Genomic DNA, 20,322 nt, shown 5'->3' on the forward strand with positions numbered 1-20,322 from the left:
CCCTGGGCTGACAAAAGAAAAGTTCAAACTCACAAGCCCCTGTATAGCTTGGTTCCTTCCTCTTTCATCTCCCTCCTGTCTCTGAATCCTGAGTTGGCAAGTGTTGTTCTCCAGAAGTGCTCTGTTAAGAGCTGTTATCAGCAAGTCCTCTGGTGAACTTAAACTGTTTCAGAACTTTCCCAGGAGAAGCCCTGCAGGATGTTGACCCTTTCTTAGTTAATGGCTCTAGAGTTGTGGTCTCCTAGCACCGGCTACACTGTCATGTCCTTGGCAGTCTCTGAAGTAGAGCCCTGTCTTTCTATGGCTTTTCTCCTGTGCACTTGTTTCCACAGTGCTTGACACATACCTGGATGCTAAATCAGTGCTTGAATGAATGAATATGTGAAAACTGCTAATTATTACACAGCTTATATTTGGATAGTGCAAAAGTATCCATCATATTGGTGATGGCTTTGTAAACGTGGTGATTTGGTGTAGTGAAAAATGAAGACTCTAAAATTTGCTTATAAATTTGGCTTCACGCGCCCCCCCCCCCCCCCCTCCCCTCCCACCCATTTTGGCTAACTCTTCAGTGTAAAGACCTGCATTTGAAGCTGTCAGGAAGGCTTATCACGGGGCTGGTCAGATTTTTCCTGTTGGCAGAAGAATGGGAATTGGGCTGAGGGCTATACTAGTTGGGTCCCAGTCACTGTGTTCTGGGCATTCATGCACAGGGGTGGGGAGTACTCTCTTCTCCCTTGTGACTCAGACCACCGAAATTCACAGGTGACTTGGACTGAGTGGAGCCCAGACTGAGGCTGAGATCTGGTTTGCCTGATGAGTTGTGGTCTCTTTTTCCCTCCCTGTGCACAGGCCACGTGCTGTATGCGGACATCAAGATGGAGAATGGGAAGTCCAAGGGGTGCGGTGTGGTTAAGTTTGAATCTCCAGAGGTGGCTGAGAGAGCCTGCCGGATGATGAATGGGATGAAGCTGAGTGGCCGAGAGATTGATGTTCGAATCGATAGAAATGCTTAAGCAGTTGCCTTTTTTAAACATCGATACCAGACCTCTGAATTTGTATTTTTTCTTGTTAACCATTTTAATTTGTTGGCTGGATGTATAAAGATGTTTAAAAAATTCAGTTGCTTTTTGGGGTAATTTGAATTACTTTTTTAATGACTGGGGTTCCATTTGACTGTTTGCATTGAGATTGCAATGTGCGCAATTTTTTTTGTAGTTGTGGCATCTTGTTGACATCAAATATGACTTTGATAATAAATACCAGTTCCTGAAAGCTGCTTGCTTTTGTGTGTGTGTGTGTGTGTATTGTGGGCCCACCACCCGACATTTGGGGAGCAGGAACCACTCAGTCTCCTTTCTACCTTTGGAGCTGTGAACACCAGGAGTCTCATCCCCATTCTTGCTTCTCTGTGGACCCTGCCCCTTTAGGAACTAACTATGGAAACTTTATCCTGAGTGGACTTGAAATCCCTTGTGTTGGTAATGGAGACTTGGCTGTTAGCTGTCCTGTCTCCCTTCTGTGCAGTTTCTTAAAGGGGTACAGACACTGCATCAGGTTCATTTCCATTTCAGCTTTTGTCTTAGTCTGCTCTGGCTGCTATAACAAAAATACCATAAGCTGGGTGGTTTATAAACAACAAATTGATTTGTCACAGTCGGGAGGCTCAGAAGTCCAAGATCAAAATGCTGGCAGTCTCTGTCCGGTGAGAGAGCCAGATCCTGGTTCAAGAAGCCTTCTGTTACCTTACATGGTAGAAAGGACAAAAGAGCTTTCTTAGAGATAATAGACCTAATTGCCTCTCAAATTGGGCATTAGGATTGGAGTGGGGGAGGGGGAAGACACCAAATATTCAGTTCATAATAGCTTTTCTTCACTAAAACAGACTAAGCAGGGTGTGAGTTTCTGAGCATGTTTAGCCCCGTAGAGGTTCAGGCTGAACTTAGTTCCTGGGCTGTATCAGAACTGGGTTCCCCCCCGCCCTAGCTGGTTTGGCTCAGTAGATAGAGCATCGGCCTTCGGACTGAAGGGTCCCAGGTTTGATTCCAGCCAAGGGCATATGCCTGGGTTGTGGACTCGATCCCCAGTGTGGGGCCTGCAGGAGGCAGCCGATGCATGATTCTCTCTCATCATTGATGTTTCTCTCTCCCTCACCTTGCCTCTCTGAATTCAATAAAAATATATTAAAAAAAAACACAAAAAAAAACTGGGCTACCACCACCAAAATGTGACCTCATACATGGGTCCACTTGGGCTAGGCAGCTGCTTGCAGCCTATAAGGAGCAGCAGTTGCTGCATGTGGAGGGGCAGTGTTGGATGTGTCCTGCCCAACTCCCTCTCAATCATGATTGGCAGCTGACAGGGCTGTCACAGGAATTCAAACCTTGAAGTCTATCAGGGTACTAGTTTCCTTGCCACCTTCTCCCTGCCACACTTTTCTCCTAGCCTTTATCCCTGAGGGGTGAGAACATGAAGGAGGGGGTCAACCCCATAGATCCCTGAGTGTTTGATCATGTCTCTACACTGTGTGCCTGTCAAGTGGGAAAGAAAAAACAAGAAGCAGTGATCACTTTAAAGAAAGGCTTTATGTGGTCCATGTATGTGGTCAGGCGTGAGCCTTGGCAGTTCTGTGGCCTCTAAGCTGGGATCCAGGAATCCTGCGTTAGTGGGTGGTTGTCCTGGGTCCCCACACCTGCAGGCTTTATTGTCCTCTCGGGAATGGTTGGCTTTCTAGAGGGTCTACAGAGGAAGGGTGACTTCCAGTGACCCCTCATAAGCATCTCCTGGGGAAGTAGGGTGGGGGCTTACCCCTTCCTAAGATGCTGTGCCCTCCCCGCCCCAACCCGACCTGAACATCTACATACCCCAGAAGCCAACGTCGTCATACACCTCCGTTTCCCTGGTGGAGAGTACAGTTGGGTTAGCAGAGGCAGAGGTCACCCCTGGGCCCATCAACACCCACCCCACCTCCAATCACAGCAGCACTCACAAGGGCAGCAATGCAATTCTGGGCACGTAGCCATCTGCAGAAAGAGCAGGGATGGGTGAATTATTGGTCTGGCAGTGTAGGGCCTGTCTCCCCAGGGCTACCAGCCCAGCTTACTCACACTTGCCCTTGGTATCCCGGCACAGCATCTCCTCCTTGTTGGTGAACTCGATCACCTCCAGGATCTCCCCACGCCGGATCCCCAGGTGCTTCCCACCCCCACGCCGTGTCTTGGCATTGGGGTCAATCATCATCTTTGTCTGAATCACAATCTCCCCCTCAAACTGGGGAGGGGCATGTTAGAGCTTTGGCTGTGCTGATCGCCCCCCCCCGCTCCCCCCCCCCCCCCACACGCACACACACACACTCCCCCACCAACCCCAGGGGCCTTGGGCAACAGGACTGACCCCAGCCCTCCCAGGGCTCTTGCCACACCTTGAACTTCTTCCGGAATTCCCTCTCAGCTTTCGCAGCCTTCCGGATTTTCTTCAGGGCCTTAGGGTCCACAGGCAGCAACTGCTGTGGCTGAGGTGCCTTTTCTTTCCTGAGTCCCTCAGGGAATTAGGTGCTTATGAGCACCTCAGGGGTCCCCTTCCACAGCTATTCCAGAGCTCGGCCCCTCCCTGCTTTGCCCTGTGGTACCTGAGCTCAGGGTCTTGTGGTGGCTTCCTGGGGGGTTGCTGGATAGATGGCACTTCACCTGGGGGCAGTCAGAACACCATATTAGGACAGACCATTGGCTTGGCCTCTCTTAACCCTGGTCACTTGATCGTGAGTTGAGCCTTCCCTCTGTCAGCTTTCAAGACATTCCCCCTTATTCATGTCATTTCCAACTTGCTGATAAGGAAACAAGGCTCTGGGAGGTAAAGTAACCTGCCTAAGGTCACCCAGATGGTAAGTGGTAGAGAGACAGGATTTGTACGCTTTTGAGGCCATTTCATGTCTGGTGCCTAGAGCAGATTGGGTTGTGGGAATTATGAAATTTGGGTTAAAAATGAGGCAAAAGCATTTCCTGGAGGCAAACTAAGCCTCTAAGAAGGGGCCAATGGATTGCATTTCTTGGACTGGCCTAGCTAATAATGAGACTGGACTATGAGGGGTCTCCCAGGGTGGGGCAGACTTCTGGCAAGTGACCAGCCTTCCCGGTAGGAGGCTGTTGGTCATGGGATTGGCTTACATGGGAGCCTCATGAACGGGAGAGTGAAGGCTCAAGCAGCACACTGAGAGGGTATCTGCTTGGTGCTCTTGCCCCTTCAGGCATTGAGCTTGCCTCCAGCCTCCACCTGATGCTCAGTTGATGGTGCCATCCATGGTCCCACCCAGAATACCCCCTCCAGCTGCTGCTATTTCTTCCAGAGGCTGCCCAGACCAGGGATGGTCACCCAATGGGTGCAGTCTACAAACCCATTGTAGCACAGAGCACATCACTGAACATGGGTGTGGGATGGACCTGGTGGACCTGTGACCCAAGCTTCTTGGCAATGTGACCCTGAGCAGGCCCCATGGGGAAAGGCTGGCTCCTGTTTGGATCCTGGGGAAAAGGTGGGCCTGACCTTCAGCTGTGTGAGGGTGTGGAGCAGCTATTGCTCTGGGTGGTTGGAGTTGGGGAAGGGGGAGGTGTGGGCCATGCCTGCAAGGCTGCTGGAAGTGGAGTGGCCACAGGCATTCCCTTCCCATGTCCATGTCCCCAACAGACCCCACAGAGCCACATTTAGAGCAGAATGAGGGGCCCTGTGAGAAAGCTCTGCTAACTGCTAACGAGGGCTTTTGTAAGCAGCCCCTGGAGAAAGCTCAGGAGAAGTAGCCACAGAAGCAGCAGATCAGGTGGGAGGTCCTAACGGGGAGGGAGAGGTAGCATCCTAAAGACACCCCTGATGGAAGGTTCCCCCACAGGAGGCCCTTCCAAAGCCAGGGCAGGGAAGCAATTTGGAAGCAGGGGGCCTGAACTTGTGTGTTCTGGCTGTGTAAGTGCAACAAGATACTCCTCAGATCCTCAAGCTTCCCCATCTGTAAAGTGGGCATGACATTGCCTTGGGTAGGGGTCTGTGCAGGTTCAGTGACACACATGTGAAGTGCTTATGTGGAAGCACTTTTTGTTTTCATTCAGTGTTGGTGAAGGCATTAAACCTGTTGCTGGGCTGGAGGTGTGGGCCTGCTAGGCTAGCCTCCTGCTCTCCAGGAGCAGACTTGGAAGGAGGGAGAGAGAAGGGGCCTTTGGAACCCAGAGCACTCAGAGAGGTGTCAGGGACATACCCTGTGTCCAGGCCCAAGTCCTCAGGCACCTCCAACACAACAGATCTATGAGGGACCCCGACACCTTTCTTTTACCCGATTCAGGGACGGTTTCCCTCTACAACCAGGCCCAAGGCAAGCTCCCTCGCTCCCTCTCGCTCCTGTGTAATACACTGCCAAGTCCTCTTGCCGCTTTTTACCCGACTCTTCCACTCTCACCATCCTGGGCCACCGCTCTGCCCTGGCTACATCATGTTCACTGGCTCTTGGCCTCTATCCTGGCTTCACTATGCTGTGCTGCCCATCAGGAACTGGTGTGAACTTTCTGAAAGCCCCTCCTCCTCTCTGCTTGCTCCCCTGCTCTGCCAGGGAACAGAATGGCAGAAAAGGCCCTTGCAGCAGATAGGTCCCCAGTGCCCAGGCTGGCTGTGTCCAGCCCGCTGCCAACAAACCTTTGCCCTTGGGGCTGGGGCTGGAGTCTGTCAGCTCCACATCATCGTACAGCTCGTAGATCTCCTCTGAGTCCCTGCAGGGGTACCTGAGATAAGGGCCTCTTTCAGGCCCATGACTGGCACCTGTATGTATCCCCTTATTCTCCACACTCACTGCAGGATAGCCTTAGGCTGTCTGGCCTGGAAGTGGATTCCAGCAGAAGAGCAGGTCTTCTGTAGAGCTGTGGAAAGAAGAGAGCAGGAAGGAGGCAGGCACGGCCAGGGAGCCTCTGCCCCCTTCCTTTCAGCCTGGGGTGTCCCGACTCACTTGTGACTGCTGCTGAGGGTCTCTGAAAGCTCTGGACATCCTTGAGGCCCGGGGGCAGCGGGGGTTTGGCTGGCGGAGGTCCCAGGCTGCTGACTGGAGGCAGAGGCCTCTGCCGTGGTGGGTGGCCGGGTTTGAGGCCCAGCCTTGACCCTCTACCATGAATGAGAACTCCTGACTTCTGTTGCCTCACTCCAAACCCTGGGCTGAGTGGGAATCTGGGGCTGGAGCCCGCAACAGCTTTGGGCAGGGAGCTCTCCGAAACAGAGCCAGGCAGTGGGGGCTTTCTAGAGTGATCCCCAAAGAACACTGCCTGCCGGGGCTTCTTGGGCAGAGCATTGGTTTCAGGCTGTGAAAACTTGCGGGGGGGGCCCTGGCCCTCTGATTGTGGAAACTTCCTGGGGTATAAGCTGATCTCGGGCTCTGAGGACGTCCTGGGGAGGCTGTCCAGCTTGGGCTTTGGGGGCTTAGAAAGTGCTTTGAATTCAGACTGCTGGGGTCTCTTGGGAAACACACAGACCTCGGGCTCTGAGGACGTCCTGGGGAGGTTACTCAGCTGAGGTGGTGGGGTCTTTTTTGGAAAGGCACTGAAGTCAGGCTGTGAAAAGTTGGGGTGGGGCTCACTGGTCTCAGGCTTCCAGGGGGGCATCTGAGGCTGCTGGGGCTTTCTGAACTCAGGGTGTGGGGGCTTCTTTGGAAAGTTACTGAACTCGGGCTGTGAGGCCTTCAGGAAAGCCTCATTGGACTCGGGCTGCCAGGACTTTCTGGGGAATGTAGTGAATTTGGGTTCTGTGGGAGGCCTGGTGGGGTTGCTGAGGTCAGGCTGCTGGGGCTTCTGGGCAAGTGCACTGGGCTCCAGCTGTAAGGCCTTCTGAGGGGCCTCACTGACCTCATGCTGCAGGGGCTTCCTGGGGAGCACAGTGGCCTCCAGTGGTGGGAACTTCTTGTAGAGTTCACTGAACTCAGATTTGGAGGGCTTCTTGGGCAGATCAGTGAACCTGGGCTGTGGGGGCTTCCTGGGCAGATCAGTGAACTCGGGCTGTGGGGGCTTCCTGGGCAAATTAGTGAACTCGGGCTGTGGGGGCTTCCTGGGCAGATCAGTGAACTCGGGCTGTGGGGGCTTCCTGGGCAAATTAGTGAACTCGGGCTGTGGGGGCTTCCTGGGCAGATCAGTGAACTCGGGCTGTGGGGGCTTCTTAGACTGCTCAGTGGGCTCAGGCTGTGGAAACTTTCTGAGGAGTTTCTTGAACTCAGGCTTTGGAGATTTTGGGGGGAGTTCACTGGGCTCAGGCTGAGAGGCCTGGAACTTTGCTTGAAGGCTCCGGAAGTCCTGATGGCTCCCCTAGAGGACACAGTCAGTCAGGGTCTGGTACACACAGGAGTTGTGTAAAGAACCAACATGGAGAAACATGGACATGGTCACAGACACACACACACCCCTTCCTTGTTCTTTTACCCCATGTCTCCAGTTCCTTCTGTTTTAATTGCAAATTACATCCGGAATCCAACCACTTCTCACTGTCTGCAGCACTGTCACCCATTAGATGCACCTTCCCATTGCCTCCTCCCTAGACTCCTGCCCACCCTCCATCTCTGATTAGTACCCCCACAGCAGCCAGAGGGAGCCTGTTAACCCTGAGTCTCCAACCTGCACGATTTTTCTTTTAGTACCTGCCACCATGTATCATCATATTTATGTCACTTAGATTTATTTTTTTCCTTTTTCTTTCGTTTTTTGTACTTCTATTGCTTTTTAAATGCAGTGACTTGGCTCATTTCGTTGCTGTCCTCCCAGTGCCTAGCACACAGTAGGTGCTCAGTAAATATTTGTTGAAATAAAGAACATAGAGGCCACAAAGTCTGGCATATACTCAGCCACATCCAATCTGATGGTCACAGACTCACATAGATAGATGCAGAGATACTTGGGAACCTGGAGGCAAATGTGGTGCAGGGTTTCTCAGTCCCAGATGCCCATAGTGATGGCCGGGGACACTCAGTCAATAATGCCCATGAGAAATGGTAGGCAGACCCCCTCCCCACCCTCAAGCACAAGCACGGTCAGGCACTGTCATCTATGGCACACACAGTCTGTCCTAGGTCTAGTGCTGATCATCCATACCATTGGTTATACACAGACAGATGCACAAACTAGGCCAGGCCTGCTCTAATGACAAGTCCCACAGAGGCGGCCCTGCCACAGGCTCCCCGAAACCTGGAATCACCTGGGGTTAAGGAGATTGGGGGAAGGAAGGGAAGGTCAGAAAAGCATGGCCTCTCCCCCTGGTTATGTTTCACTTTCCTATTCAGAGAATGTGAGAAAAGGCCACTACTCTGGCTTGAAATGCCTCTGTGAAAGGCCCCTACCTGGTGAGTTGGAGCAAGGGCTCCCAGGTGACCCACAGGGCCAGGTCACACCTTGGGTGACTGGGTGGGGGCAAGCAGCGGGTGCCAGACCCACTTTGTCACCCACTGGAAACCCCTGTGCTCACCCTGGGTGTGCTCACCCTACCTCTCCATTACCAGGTTGCTGTTCATGCCGACCCGAGGGGGCGTTGTCTGAGCAGTCCCACTAATCCCCCTATAATTGTAGTCACAGCCTGGGCCCCTTGGAGCTTGGACTGTGTGTCCCGGCTGCTTCATATCTCTGGGCCTTGGTGCTGGTCCTAACTGTTTCCCAGGTGGCTTTTCTCTGCCACTGTACTCTTGGAATATGCCCCCCAATTCTCACCCATGGCACCCCTTGCCTCCAACCAGTGGGGGCTCTCCCAGGGCTTGGGGACTCACTTACCATGGCGGCAGGCAGGTGATGGGTTACGGTGAGAGTGGGAACTGAACTGGGGCTGTTGCTTTCAGGAAGTGACTGTGGCTTCTGCTCCACAGGCCCCATAGGTGGAGAGGGCAGAGGAGGAAGGAAAGGAGGCGGGGACAGCCGGGCTTGTCTCCAGATCCTTCCTGTCCAGCACTTCTTGAGTTCCTGACCTGCCTGCTACTGTCTCTGCACTTCATGCATTGGAGGTCAGCGCATTCACAACACAGTCACCAGTTTCTTGGCTCTCTGCAGTGTCTCTCCCCCTCAGTCCCACCACATGCCCGGCTAATTGGTGCCAGACCTCCTGCCAGCAGAGACAGGCGGAGGCCAATTTCAGCCAGAGCCTCCAGAAGGGGAGTTCTCAGTGGAGAGGGGGCACAGTCTGCTCTGGGCGGGAGACCAAGGAGTCCAGTGAGTGTGATGGGTGAGGACTTTTAAAAATATATATATATATATATATATATTATTGATTTTTTACAGAGAGGACGGGAGAGGGATAGAGAGTTAGAAACATCGATGAGAGAGAAACATCGATCAGCTGCCTCCTGCACACCTCCTATTGGGGATGTGCCCGCAACCAAGGTACATACCCTTGACTGGAATCAAACCTGGGACCTTTCAGTCCGAAGGCCGATGCTCTATCCACTGAGCCAAACTAGTTTTGGCATGAGGTCTTTTTAAAATATATATACATTTTTAGCCCTAACAGGTTTGGCTCAGTGGATAGAGCATCGGCCTGTGAACTAAAGGGTCCCAGGTTCGATTCCGGTCAAGGGCATGTACCTTGGTTGCAGGCACATCCCCGGTGGGAGGTGTGTAGGAGGCAGCTGATCGATGTTTCTAACTCTCTATCCCTCTCCCTTCCTCTCTGTAAAAAATCAATAAAAAATATTTTTAAAAAGTAAATAAAAATATTTTTATTGATTTCAGAGGAAGGGAGAGATAGAAACATCAATGATGAGAATCATTAATTGGTTGCCTCCTGCATGCCCCCTACTGGGGATCAAGCCCACAACCCAGGCATGTGCCCTTGACAGGAATCGAACCCAGAACCCCTCTATCCACTGAGCCAAATCAGCTAGGGCAGGTGAAGCCTTTTTGCTCATTACCTCACCTGCCTTCCTCATATTAACACTTCTCTGTGGTCCAATTCCCAGCTTTGAGCAAGACTTCCCTGTTGCAGGGGCACATGTTACATGGGGCCATGGATGGCCCACTGAGATGGCAGATTTGAAGGTGGGTAGTAGTATCCAAGGCTTTGGCCCTAGGGAGGGAGTCTGAGGACACCCCAGGTTCCCAGTGGACAGAGGATGGGAAGAAAATCAAGACAGCTTGGAGGCCAAGGAAGATGGGGTAAAGGTAGTGGGCAAGACCAGTGCAGTTAGGATGGGGGGCCCAGCCAGATAAGGCCCCCTGGAGGTCAGTTCATTGGGAGAGTGCAGAGCCCTGGTTCTGTTTGGCCATGCATTGGGGTTGTTTGAGGAATTCACAAAGACATAGAAGCACCCAGAAATTGACATAATTGGTTTGGGTGTGGCCACACCTAGACACTTGCTGAGTGATTCTAATGTGCAGCTAATTGAGAAACACCGGTGCCCATCAGTCACCTGCCCATCTGTCCCCATTATTAAAATGCAGGGTCTGCTTCCAGTCAGTGGTGAGGCCTCAGTATCCGCAACATCCCAGGTAAGGCCCATGCTGCTAGTTTACAGATCACACCTGGCAGGTGATCCTGGACATTTCCAAAAGGATCCAGAAAGATTTAGTGGAGACAGGGAAGGAGGCTCTTTCTGTCTTGAGGACTTGCATTCCCAGCCGGAGCCCTTCTTTTGCCTGCCCTGCCCTGCCATGAAGGCCACAGGCAGCACATCTGGAAATGACTGCCTGTTGTATGTCTGCCTTAAGAGTACAGCCTGAGGATTCTGGAACTTGGTCTGTGAATCCCTGTCCCTGCACAGGGACATGCATTCTTAGTCACATTTCCAGATGTGGGTCCCCCTCTGAACAGGGGTCACAGGAAGCCAGGGATGATGAGATTTGGGTCCTCTCTGGGTCTCCAGGACCAGCCACCACCTCACAGGTTTGGTGAGAGGGAAAGGATGAATGAAAGAACAGGGTTGACTGGCTGAGAGCATATAAGGTAAGCTGAAGAATTGAATGAATGACAGCCAGTGACTCCCCAGGCTCCGGGAAGACTCCTGGGCGTGTGGACACTTTCAGCACAGAATTCTAGAGGGTCCCTCCCTGGCTGAGTCCCTGTGGGGAGAGCCCACAGGCTCCTGGCACAGTCCCCAGAGGGCACATGACCCCCAGTCCTCTTTGTATGTTCGGCACTTTCTGGAGGCACGAAGCCTTGAACATGGACCTGCAGCTAGCTGGGGAACCTAATCCAGCGTCTGCCTTGGGAAATTGGTGTTGGTGGGGGTTCGTCAGGCAAGTGTGTGGAACTCTGAGGGCCAGAGAGGTGAGCTGGGGTTCTGAGCGTGCATGGGGAATCGAAGCTGGTGCACCCAGTTCTTGTGCAAGAGCCAGGAGCAGTGTACCTGCCTTCCCTAATGTGGGTGGGTGGTGGGTGGTTGAGGGTTGGCAGCTGGTGCAGCCACCTAGAGCAGTGGTCAGCAAACTGCGGCTCGCGAGCCACATGCGGCTCTTTGGCCCCTTGAGTGTGGCTCTTCCACAAAATACCGCGTGCGGGCGTGCACGTACAGTGGAATTGAAACTTCGTGGCCCATGCGCAGAAGTCGGTTTTCGGCTCTCAAAAGAAATTTCAATCCTTGTACTGTTGATATTTGGCTCTGTTGACTAATGAGTTTGCCGACCACTGACCTAGAGGACTGAGCACGTGGGTGGTGGGTCCTGAGGCCACAAGGAGTCAGGAGCCCTGGACGGGGGTGCTCAGCCCAGGTCAGGAATCTTACCTCCCCTTTCCCAGCTGAGGGGACATCCACCAGCAACACCAGCGACCGAACTGGTGCTGGACAACTGCCAGGCGGTGGATGGACACTTGGAGTGGCTCAGCCTGTTCAACATGAACCTGCAGTCTCTAGCCCACCTGCCTCCGTGGGGGCAGCTGTACAAGGCGAGTGCTGGCCTCCTCTCATTCTCCCTCAGACTGACACTCCTGGGTGCCGTGCTGGGCATGCCTGGGCCTAAGAGGACAGCTTTCAGGCATCCTGGAGTTGAGGTGGGGTAGGGGGACCTTCTGAGGGGTCATAGGTTAGGCAGGAGGGCAGGGGCTGCAGCAGCCTAGAAGGGACACTGGGAGCAGTGATACTTTTCAAGTGAGCAGACAAAAGATAGTATAGGAGTTGGAAGGGGATGAGGGAGGAAGTCGGCTTTGGAGTGGTCAGGGTGCCCAGGCCAAGTGCTGACCCGGCTCTCTCAGCCTCAGGGCAGTTCCCACTGCCTCCAAAGGGGCAGTAGTAGCTATGGGCCCTTAGTTCTCATGGGAGGGGTGGCTGCATCTATATGGGTGATGGGCTGGGTATGGTGGGTGTGGGGGGAACTGGACCAAGATATTGGCTCTTGGTCTCTCTGGAAAAGTCCTGACAGACTGGAATTGGGGATGGCTAAATGAGGGACTTGATGGGGAAGGAAAGCTAGGGGGGCTGGTACCCTGGGGTCCTAGGGAACCAGAATCACTAAGTCCTGTCCCTGGAGATACGGGAAAGCCTGGGACTAGGGCTTTGGGAATGTGGACCCTGCTGCCTGGTAGTAACTGTGCCCAGCTCCAAGGAGGGTGCAGAATCAGCGAGTGACTTGAAACTGGGCCTGGCTAGAGAGTGAGCTTACCCACCCACCTACCTTCACCTTCGCTATCGGTAAAATGGGCCTCTTGACCCTGCCCCACCTCCTCCCCAGGCTCTTGCAAAGGTTGAGGTAGCCATGGGCTTGGCGGCTGGAGATGTGAATCACTTGCAAACATTTCCCAAGTCCCCACCCCCTCTCCTCAGTCCCTCTATGAATCCTCACCAGGGAACCAGGGATGAGCATCAAGGCACTCATTATAAGACGAAACAAGTGAGATGTAGGGAAGCTGAGGGCCACCAGTCATGGCTATAAGGCTTCTAGCTGAGAAGGGGGAGCCCAGAGGGCCCTGGAGCCGCTTCCCTGACTCCATCTAACTCCACAGCTGGTGCTGAGTAACAACCATCTCAGCAGGGGACTGCAGGTGTTCACTCATGTGCTTGCTCACAGGCAGTCTGTATTCAGGGAGGAGAAGGGAGAAGATGGTCTGTGTGGCCCTGGGAGGGAATGGGAAGGTTCACGATGGGGGCCTTGTGAGCTACTAGGTGAACAGGATCTTCATCTAGAGAACTATAGGGAGCCACTGAAGGGTATAGGAAGGGGAGAGGCACAATCAGAAGAGACCGTTTCAGGGTATTCAGACAGGGGGTGGGGGTGGAGAGAAGGGCAGGAGGAATTGCTTCTGGTGCCCAGGAAGGGTAGAGGGCAGAGGCCTGGGCTAGGAGTACCATGGGGCTGGAAGGTGGTAGAACCAGCCTGAGTGGTGGCTGCCAATAACACCTGGGACTTCCATACCAGGAAGCTTGGCCCACAGATTTCAGTGACAGCAGGGCCGAGACAGCAGTGTGGCACCAAAATTCCAACCCTGGCCCAGGCCTGACTCCCCATGAAGGAAGGGAAACAGGACCAGGATGGGGAGGGATAAGGAGGGGGGGGGGGAACCCAGGCTCTCCAGGGCTGACCTTGACCCACTCTTCTCCTTAGGGCTGGGGCAGGGGGAAAAACCCAGGACAAGGCTGAGGCCTGAGTCCTAGCCTGCAATAGAAGGCCCAGCTCTGCGAGCTCTGGCACTGCCCTCTGTCCTGTCACCTCCCTGTGGATTATCATTGGCCTAAGGACCTGGAGGGCTCTAGCTGGGCCAACCTCAGCACTTTCTCAGGACCAGCCTCCCTGCCGGTCCTCTCCACTGACTCCCAAGACAATAAACAAACAAACAAACCCGGAAATTTCCATCCCATCCGGTTTCCGGAAGTGACAGGACAGCAGGCAGTGGCAGGACTGAGCTGGAAGCTGGTCCCAGGGTTGAGGTAACAGGGAAGGTGGGATATAAGTGGGTCGTGCGTGAGAGGAGGCCTGCCCTTCTCAAGATGGGGGGGTGCCCAAGACTGCTGGACAGGCAGCTGAGCATCAGAGGGCAAGCGACCCAGACAGCATAGGCCAGTTCATTGCGCCTCTTTTATTTCCTCTCCCAATCCATTTCAGGCCCCACTAAAATACACAACTACCCGCATCTCATGACCCACTCTTTACTCAGCATTCAGAGCAAGAAAACTGCACGTTCCCCCTCGTAGAGCAGCGAGCGACACCTTGGGTGCAAACGGGGCCAGGTCTGGGTAGGGCAGAGGAGGAAATGGCTGAGCCTCAGCTCCGCCCCTCGCCGCTGGGGCCTCCACTCTCCCCACCCTGGTGCTCCCCGACCTTACCCACCCCGGGGGCAATGGAGCGGTGGTCCTCCAGGTGAAGGGTCATGGTGGGCCGCGAGGCTGTGGAGAAGGTGCACTGCATGCACGAGTAGCGACCACGCGTGTGCTCCCACAAAATGCGGCTTGAGGCCGCGTGCCCTGCGGGCAGGCGGGACCCTGTCAGTCCCGACCCCAGCCCAGAGGTCTGGTCCATCACCGAGGACGGTGGTCATGGGCGAGGGCATTTCAGACATCCATTCCCATCGGCTCGCGGGTACCGAGGGTCTGTCCTGCCTGATCCATTTCCCCCGGGTGTGTGCCCCCTGAAATTGGGGGTACTGAGCTTGACTTCTCTGTGTCCCCCATTCCCATCCCCGGAATCCCCGCAGAGCGCGAGCTTTACACGGTAACGCCGGTGCAGATGAAGGCGCGTGGGCCAGTAATTTTAAAGGCAAAATCCTGTATTTCGGGGCTGGCACTGCTGCCTCCCAGCATCTCCTGGGCCTGGGAGGATGCAGGACAGAAACCCCCTCCATCCCGCCCTGGTGGTCACCTGCACGCACCTGCGGGCGCGTCGGAGCCGCCCTGGGGTCTTCGAGGACTGCCGCCGGCACCTGCGGTGAACAGGCGGGTCAAGGTCATAAATGGAGCAAACCCAGCCCACCCTCCTGGCGGCCCCGCCACCACACTCACCTTGGCTCTTTTTCCAGGCAGCAGCGCTGGAGGCCGGCAGCCCAGGAGTGGCAGCCAGGAAGGGACGCAGGCGCGCGGGGTGTAGGCCAAAGGACGCGGGGTTCAAGTAGGGCAGAAAGGGCCCGGTGGGGGCAGGGGCGGGGGTCGTGTGGGGCTCGAGTAGCGGGTACTGCAAGCCCAGCGCAGGGTCAGACTCCGTGGGGCGCTCGAGCGTGGACGGCTCCTTGTCGAGGGCAGGAGCTGGCGGCGGGGCTGGGCTCTGCGCATGCTCAGCGCAAACATGCAGATGCTTGAAGAGGGAGCGGTGCGTGCGGAAGCGCAAGAGGCAGTTCTCACACCTGAGGACGAACACAGGACTGGGCTGGGTCTCCTGGGGGACCAAGAAGGGGCCTACCGAGGGCGTGGGAAGGGGGCCCAGACCCAAATCACAGATTCCCCATCTGCGGGGTAGGAGCTTGTCCTCAGTGCCCCCTACTCTGTCCGAGCCCTGGGAAAACGAAGAGGTCTCAATCTTGACTTAGGCGATCAGCTTTCCTCTTAGAAGGTAAGGAGAGACTGGGAGGAACCACACCCACATGAGCCCCACCCCTCCCGGGACTTGCTCCAGGTACCAGTCTCTCTGGGACAGGTCTTGCCCGAGGCCACACCCACTTTCAGACCCAGGCCCCTCCCCCACTCACCCCCTGACTGGGAAGTAGAAAGGCTCGAACCCCAGGTATTGGCTACCACACCAGGAGCAGGAGCTGCCTAGGGCCTGGTCACCAAGGACCAAAGGAGGTTGGGGTGGTCAGGGTCTCACTTGAAGTAGCGATTGGGTTTGTAGTGCAGCTTGCCGTGTGCCACCAGGTCCTGCATGCTGGGGAAGGTCTCGGTGCAGTTCAGGGCGGAACAGCGGAAGAGCTTGCCTGGCAAGGCAGGGGTGGAGGACAGAGGAGTGGAGTGGGGTGGCCAAGGGTCAGCCTGGGAACTCTGCCTGCCTCCCACCACCTACTCTGACCCTACCTTCCAGGGACTGTGTGGGTGGGCAGTGGGTACGCAGATGCTGTGCCAAGTCACGAACGCTTGGGAAACTGAGGCAGCAGCCAAGGCTGGAGCAGGGTATCTGCTTTCCTGTTGGATGTACACAGCAAGGTCACCCATCTCTCCCCTGCCCTCCCCCATGCTGTCCAGGGCTCTGCCCAGAGAGGCATGCATATACCAGGCAGGAGTTACCCTATGGTTTCCTACTGGGGTCTTTACCATCTACCGCCTCCATTGGACTGAGCTGCCAGAGGGCAGGGGCTGAGTTGACCTGGCTCATCACAGCAGCCACAGCCTGGCACACACTCAGTGATATCACCAAGTATGGAAATACTCTGTTTTCCTCACTCCTGTGGTTCCAGGGCCTGTGACCCCATATTAGGCCCTATCACAGGTCACCTGGTGGTGGGCGTCGCCTGGGAGGCCGCAGGTCCTCACTGGTCCCAGAGACTGTGCTGGTTGGGCCAAGGCTAGGTCCAGGGCCAGGCTGGCCACTGTCTGGGGCTGAGGAGGCACCCTGCTGGGCCCCTCCAGACCCTCCACGATCCCACAATGGGGGTGTGGCTGTCTGGTCAGGACCTGACTCCTCCCCCATGGAGAAGGAGGTGGCTGCAGCAGCCACACTTGGGGACACTTCCTTGTCAGTCTCACTGGAGCTGGGCTCCGCATTGATCAGCATGTCCGGGCTGGGCACAGAGGGTTCCTCCTCCTGGTGGAAAAAAGAAGTGGGGAGAACCCCTCTGGGCCCAGGGTCTGCTGGGGCCAGCCAGGGGAACCCTCCCTCCCCACAAAGACCGTTGTGCACTCCTGAAGCAGCGAATGCTCCCGAGACAAGAGCCAGTCAGCTCCATCCTAAGGAGTTACCACAAGGGAGGGCAGGGAGCTAGCTGGGAAGTGTTCCAAAAGCAGAAGTGGACATCTGTCCCTCCTCCCCAACTTAGGAAGATGGGAGGCCCCCTACGTGGCCTAGAGGGAGTAGGCGGGACAAAGGCTGTGAAGGCGAGGCTCTGAACAGAGTGGAGTTAGGAAGATGCTGGTGAGGCCGGAAGTGGCCACGTGGATTGTTTGAGGACGTAGATATATATACATATATATACACACCCTCCGCCCTGGAGCTGTGCAGGTGAACTTGGAGGTGTTGGGGGCCGGTTGCATCAAGACCGGGGGCGGAGCCCGAGCTCAGTGTGGGTGGCCCAGTCGAAACCAGGCCCGGAAGTAGGGGTAGGGTGATAGCCAAATGACTAGTGACGGGGAGAGTACCCGGATGTGGGGGCGGGGTTGGCCGGAGGGTGTGTGCGCGACAGGACCACTCCCCTCCAGTCCCCGCTGCTCGCCGCACCCGCGTCCCCGGCGCCGCGCTCACCATCCTGGGCCCGGCTAGGCCTTTTGTTCCCGCAGCTCCTGCGGCTCCGACTGAGGCTGCGGCGGCTCCCTGGGCGGCCGCGAGCTCACGCTAACGTCGGCGCCATTATCCGCCTCCCAGCTCTCGCGAGAGCATGGGCGGGACCTGGGCAGGGCGCTCCGTGAAGGGGCGGGGCCTGCGATCTGGGTCCTCTCGGACCACAGAACAGCCCCGGAGCGGATTTGCAAATTGAGGGCGATGTTAACAGTCAGTGCGCTGAGATCCAGGATTAAAACCTTTCCTGGCCCGTGTACTCGTCTGTAAAATGGGTATCTCCATCCCATTCCGTACCATCACCAGCCCTCGAATGGCGATAAACAACGCTTCTCCTTTTTGAAGAGGTGGTGTTGACTGGGCACCCTCTTTGAAGGAAGTTGGCAATAGTCGTCAACATTTTTTTTTAAATTTTATTTATTGCCCTGGCCGGTGTGCTCAGTTGGTTGAGCGTCGTCCCATGCACGGAAAGGTCACACTGGTTTGATTCCGGGTCAGGGCACATGCCTAGGTTGTAGGTTTGATCCCCCGTGGGGGTGCCTACAGGAGACAAACAATCAAAGTTTCTCTCACATCGATATCTCCCTCTCCCCCTCTCCTTTCCTCTCTATCAAATCAATAAAAACATTTTTAAAATTTTTATTGATTGATTTTAGAGGAAGGGAGAGAGAGACATCCATCCGTCGTTCCACCAATCCATGATTCACTGGTTGACCCTTGAATGTGCCCCTAGGATGGAACCCTCAACCTGGAAGTATAGGTTCCATACTCCAACCAGCTGAGCTCCCTGGCCAGGGCAGCAGTAAACATTTTCAGTGCACTTAGTTCTGAGGTTGGAGGGGGTCCGTTGTGACAGCTCAGGGTGGGAAGCAAGCTAACGGTCAGGAGAGGTGTGTTTCCTGGAGGATGGCACTGAGTGTAGCAGCACAGACTGAGTCACCTGTCCAACCTACTGTGTGCTAGGCTCTGGGGACTCAGAAACGGACAGTGCCGACAGACGTCCCTGACCTCAGAAGCCGCTCACATTTTTAAATGGGAAAACAGACAACAACAAATGCAGAAAATGATCTTAGGTTATATTAAGTGCTACCAAAAACAAACAAACAAACAAACAGAAGGATGTGACAGTGATGGGTCAGGGAAGCCTTTCTGTGAGGGGACTTCTGAGCTGTTGCCTGATAGGAAGGAGTGAGCCAGTGGAAGGTCCTGGGGCCAGGGCACGCTGGGAAAAGTGGGTAGGTAGCTGGTACAAATGTCCTGAGATGGGGAGGCACAGACTTGTCTTTTTCAGGGAACAGCGACATCAGTGCGCTCCAGCAGAGTGGAGGCGGGATGTGGAAGACAGAAAGTGAACTTGGTGCAGAGAGGGTCATGCAGGGCTTTGTGAACTGGTTTCTAGTCTAGACACTGATGAATTTTCAGCAGGGAGAGGTACACCATCTAATCCCTGCCTGTCCTTTGGAAGATGGGCTACTGGGGGACAGTGAAGTGTTTTTGATATCAGAGCTCTTTAATACATTATTTAACCATTCATGAGGTGTCTGAGTTCAAGGCAAGTGTAGACTGTGTGCAATGTAATCCCATCTGTGTACGTAAGATGTACCTGTGTGCTTTTTTTTTTTTTCATTCTCACCCGAGGCCATGTTCACTGACTTTTTTAGAGAGAGGGGGAGGGAGAGAGAGAGAAACATCGATTGGTTGTCTCCCGCACATGCCCCAACGATGGGGCTGAGGGCTGAACCCGAAACCTAAGTATGTGCCTGGACTGGGAATTGAACCCAAGACCTTTTGGTGTAGTGGACGACTCTCCAACCACCTGACCCACACCGGCACCTGTGTGCTCTTATATACAGAGAATACCATCAGAAGGAGACATTAAAAATTGGGGAGGGGAACAGGGAATTTTGAGGGAGAGAGAGACAGATTTTTCACACCTTTGTGCAGTTTGAATTTAAAAACTTATCTTTTGATTATCTTTAATACAGTTAAAAACTTAAAAAACAGGCCATTTTGATGCAGGGTGGAGAGGTGTGTGCGAGCAGGGAAGATTGGTGCAATATGGGGAAGGGTGGGGTGAGGCCTCAGAAAGGACAGGGATCTAAGGAAGGGAAAGGTGGGCCTGAACTGAAGAAGTTTTATTGAAAAAATAAAATAAAAATAAAAGAGTCAACAGGATGTGGGCTGTGTGGGTGGGGTCAAACTGACAGGTTTGCAGATACTGTAACCTAGATGTGAGAAGCTGTCTATTACAATACGTTAACTCCACTCCCTTTTCCATACTCAGCTCCACACCCAAACCTCATTCACCCATCCTATCCAGAAGACCCTACTTCCTACCTATGTGGTGCCTGCCACGATGGTAGTGGGGCCACAGGGCTGTACTCCAAAAGTGTTGGGAGGCAGGCCACAGGGTGAATTTGAGGGCAGAGAAGGGAAAGGAAGCCCTGATTTTCTCCACCAGGAAATGCCCAGCTGATCAAGTTGGTGGCTCATGTGGGTTGTCCTCCCCTCTGTCTGTTCTCACATGTAAGTCTTGCAGCAAGAGACACACACATAGTAGTTGGGCAGAGTGAGAAAATCAGAGATGGAAGGAACCAGGGACTTTCAAGGGACTGGCTGAAAGCTTTTGTATAACAATCCTATATAATAAAGATGTAATATGCAAATTGACTGTCACTCTAACACACAAGATGGCCACCCCCTGTGGTCAAAGATGGCCACCCCCATGTGGACACAAGATGGCCACCACAAGATGGCCATCAGGGGAGGGCAGTTGGGAGGGACCAGGCCTGCAAGGGAGGGCAGTTGGGAGAGACCAGGCCTGCAGGGGAGGGCAGTTGGGGGGGGACCAGGCCTGCAGGGAAGGGCAATTGGGAGAGACCAGGCCTGCAGGGGAGGGCAGTTAGAGGCGACCAGGCTGGCAAGGGAGGGCAGTTAGGGGTGACCGGGCCAGCAGGGGAGGACAGTTGGGGGGTACAAGGCCTGCAGGGGAGGGCAG

The 20,322-nt window shown here is 54.6% G+C and overlaps 3 protein-coding genes across 7 annotated transcripts in view; 1 reads left to right on the top strand and 2 right to left on the bottom strand.

Annotated features, from left to right (window-relative positions):
• HNRNPM (heterogeneous nuclear ribonucleoprotein M) overlaps positions 1–1,279 on the top strand; it is a 45,981-nt gene extending 44,702 nt beyond the window's left edge. For all 4 annotated transcript variants that reach the window (XM_079770915.1, XM_079770912.1, XM_079770913.1 and 1 more), the window contains one exon: positions 853–1,279. In XM_079770915.1, the coding sequence (XP_079627041.1) occupies positions 853–1,016 (164 nt within the window). In that variant the 3' untranslated portion in view covers positions 1,017–1,279. The remainder of the gene's footprint in view (positions 1–852) is intronic.
• Positions 1,280–1,415: 136 nt separating this feature from the next.
• Positions 1,416–9,392, bottom strand: PRAM1 (PML-RARA regulated adaptor molecule 1). The gene is made up of 10 exons (XM_079770911.1): positions 8,766–9,392; positions 5,978–7,316; positions 5,825–5,891; positions 5,671–5,756; positions 3,629–3,686; positions 3,422–3,530; positions 3,108–3,270; positions 2,990–3,023; positions 2,865–2,899; positions 1,416–2,739 (listed from the first exon to the last, which is right to left on the bottom strand). Exons 1-10 carry the CDS (start codon positions 8,862–8,864, stop codon positions 2,702–2,704), a joined length of 2,028 nt encoding a protein of 675 aa, XP_079627037.1. The 5' UTR covers positions 8,865–9,392; the 3' UTR covers positions 1,416–2,701.
• A 183-nt stretch (positions 9,393–9,575) lies between these two features.
• ZNF414 (zinc finger protein 414) lies at positions 9,576–17,535 on the bottom strand. 2 transcript variants are annotated; one of them, XM_079770916.1, is made up of 8 exons: positions 17,292–17,535; positions 16,328–16,637; positions 15,911–16,018; positions 15,708–15,813; positions 14,909–15,246; positions 14,779–14,829; positions 14,241–14,374; positions 9,576–14,142 (listed from the first exon to the last, which is right to left on the bottom strand). In XM_079770916.1, the coding sequence occupies exons 1-8, from the start codon at positions 17,292–17,294 to the stop codon at positions 14,071–14,073; spliced, it is 1,122 nt and encodes a 373-aa protein (XP_079627042.1). In that variant the 5' UTR covers positions 17,295–17,535; the 3' UTR covers positions 9,576–14,070. The 2 variants fall into 2 exon arrangements, with proteins under 2 accessions (XP_079627042.1, XP_079627043.1); XM_079770917.1 differs by having other exon boundaries at positions 9,576–14,296; positions 17,292–17,528.
• Between the last annotated feature and the right edge of the window lie 2,787 nt (positions 17,536–20,322).

The sequence above is a fragment of the Cnephaeus nilssonii genome (genome assembly GCF_951640355.1).
Source record: "Cnephaeus nilssonii genome assembly, chromosome: 5".
Lineage (NCBI taxonomy): Eukaryota > Metazoa > Chordata > Mammalia > Chiroptera > Vespertilionidae > Cnephaeus > Cnephaeus nilssonii.

What these genes read in the sequence shown, in the direction of transcription:
- PRAM1 (XM_079770911.1), bottom strand. Translation starts at nt 8,864, where the DNA reads ATGGGGCCTGTGGAGCAGAAGCCACAGTCACTTCCTGAAAGCAACAGC. An exon ending in CAGCCTAAGGCTATCCTGCA is followed by an intron (nt 5,757 to 5,824) that starts GTGAGTGTGGAG and finishes CCCTTATCTCAG; the next exon opens with GTACCCCTGCAGGGACTCAG. An exon ending in AATTCCGGAAGAAGTTCAAG is followed by an intron (nt 3,271 to 3,421) that starts GTGTGGCAAGAG and finishes GCCCCTCCCCAG; the next exon opens with TTTGAGGGGGAGATTGTGAT.
- ZNF414 (XM_079770916.1), bottom strand. An exon ending in CAGGCGACGCCCACCACCAG is followed by an intron (nt 16,019 to 16,327) that starts GTGACCTGTGAT and finishes TACATCCAACAG; the next exon opens with GAAAGCAGATACCCTGCTCC. An exon ending in AAACCCAATCGCTACTTCAA is followed by an intron (nt 15,247 to 15,707) that starts GTGAGACCCTGA and finishes GTTCGTCCTCAG; the next exon opens with GTGTGAGAACTGCCTCTTGC.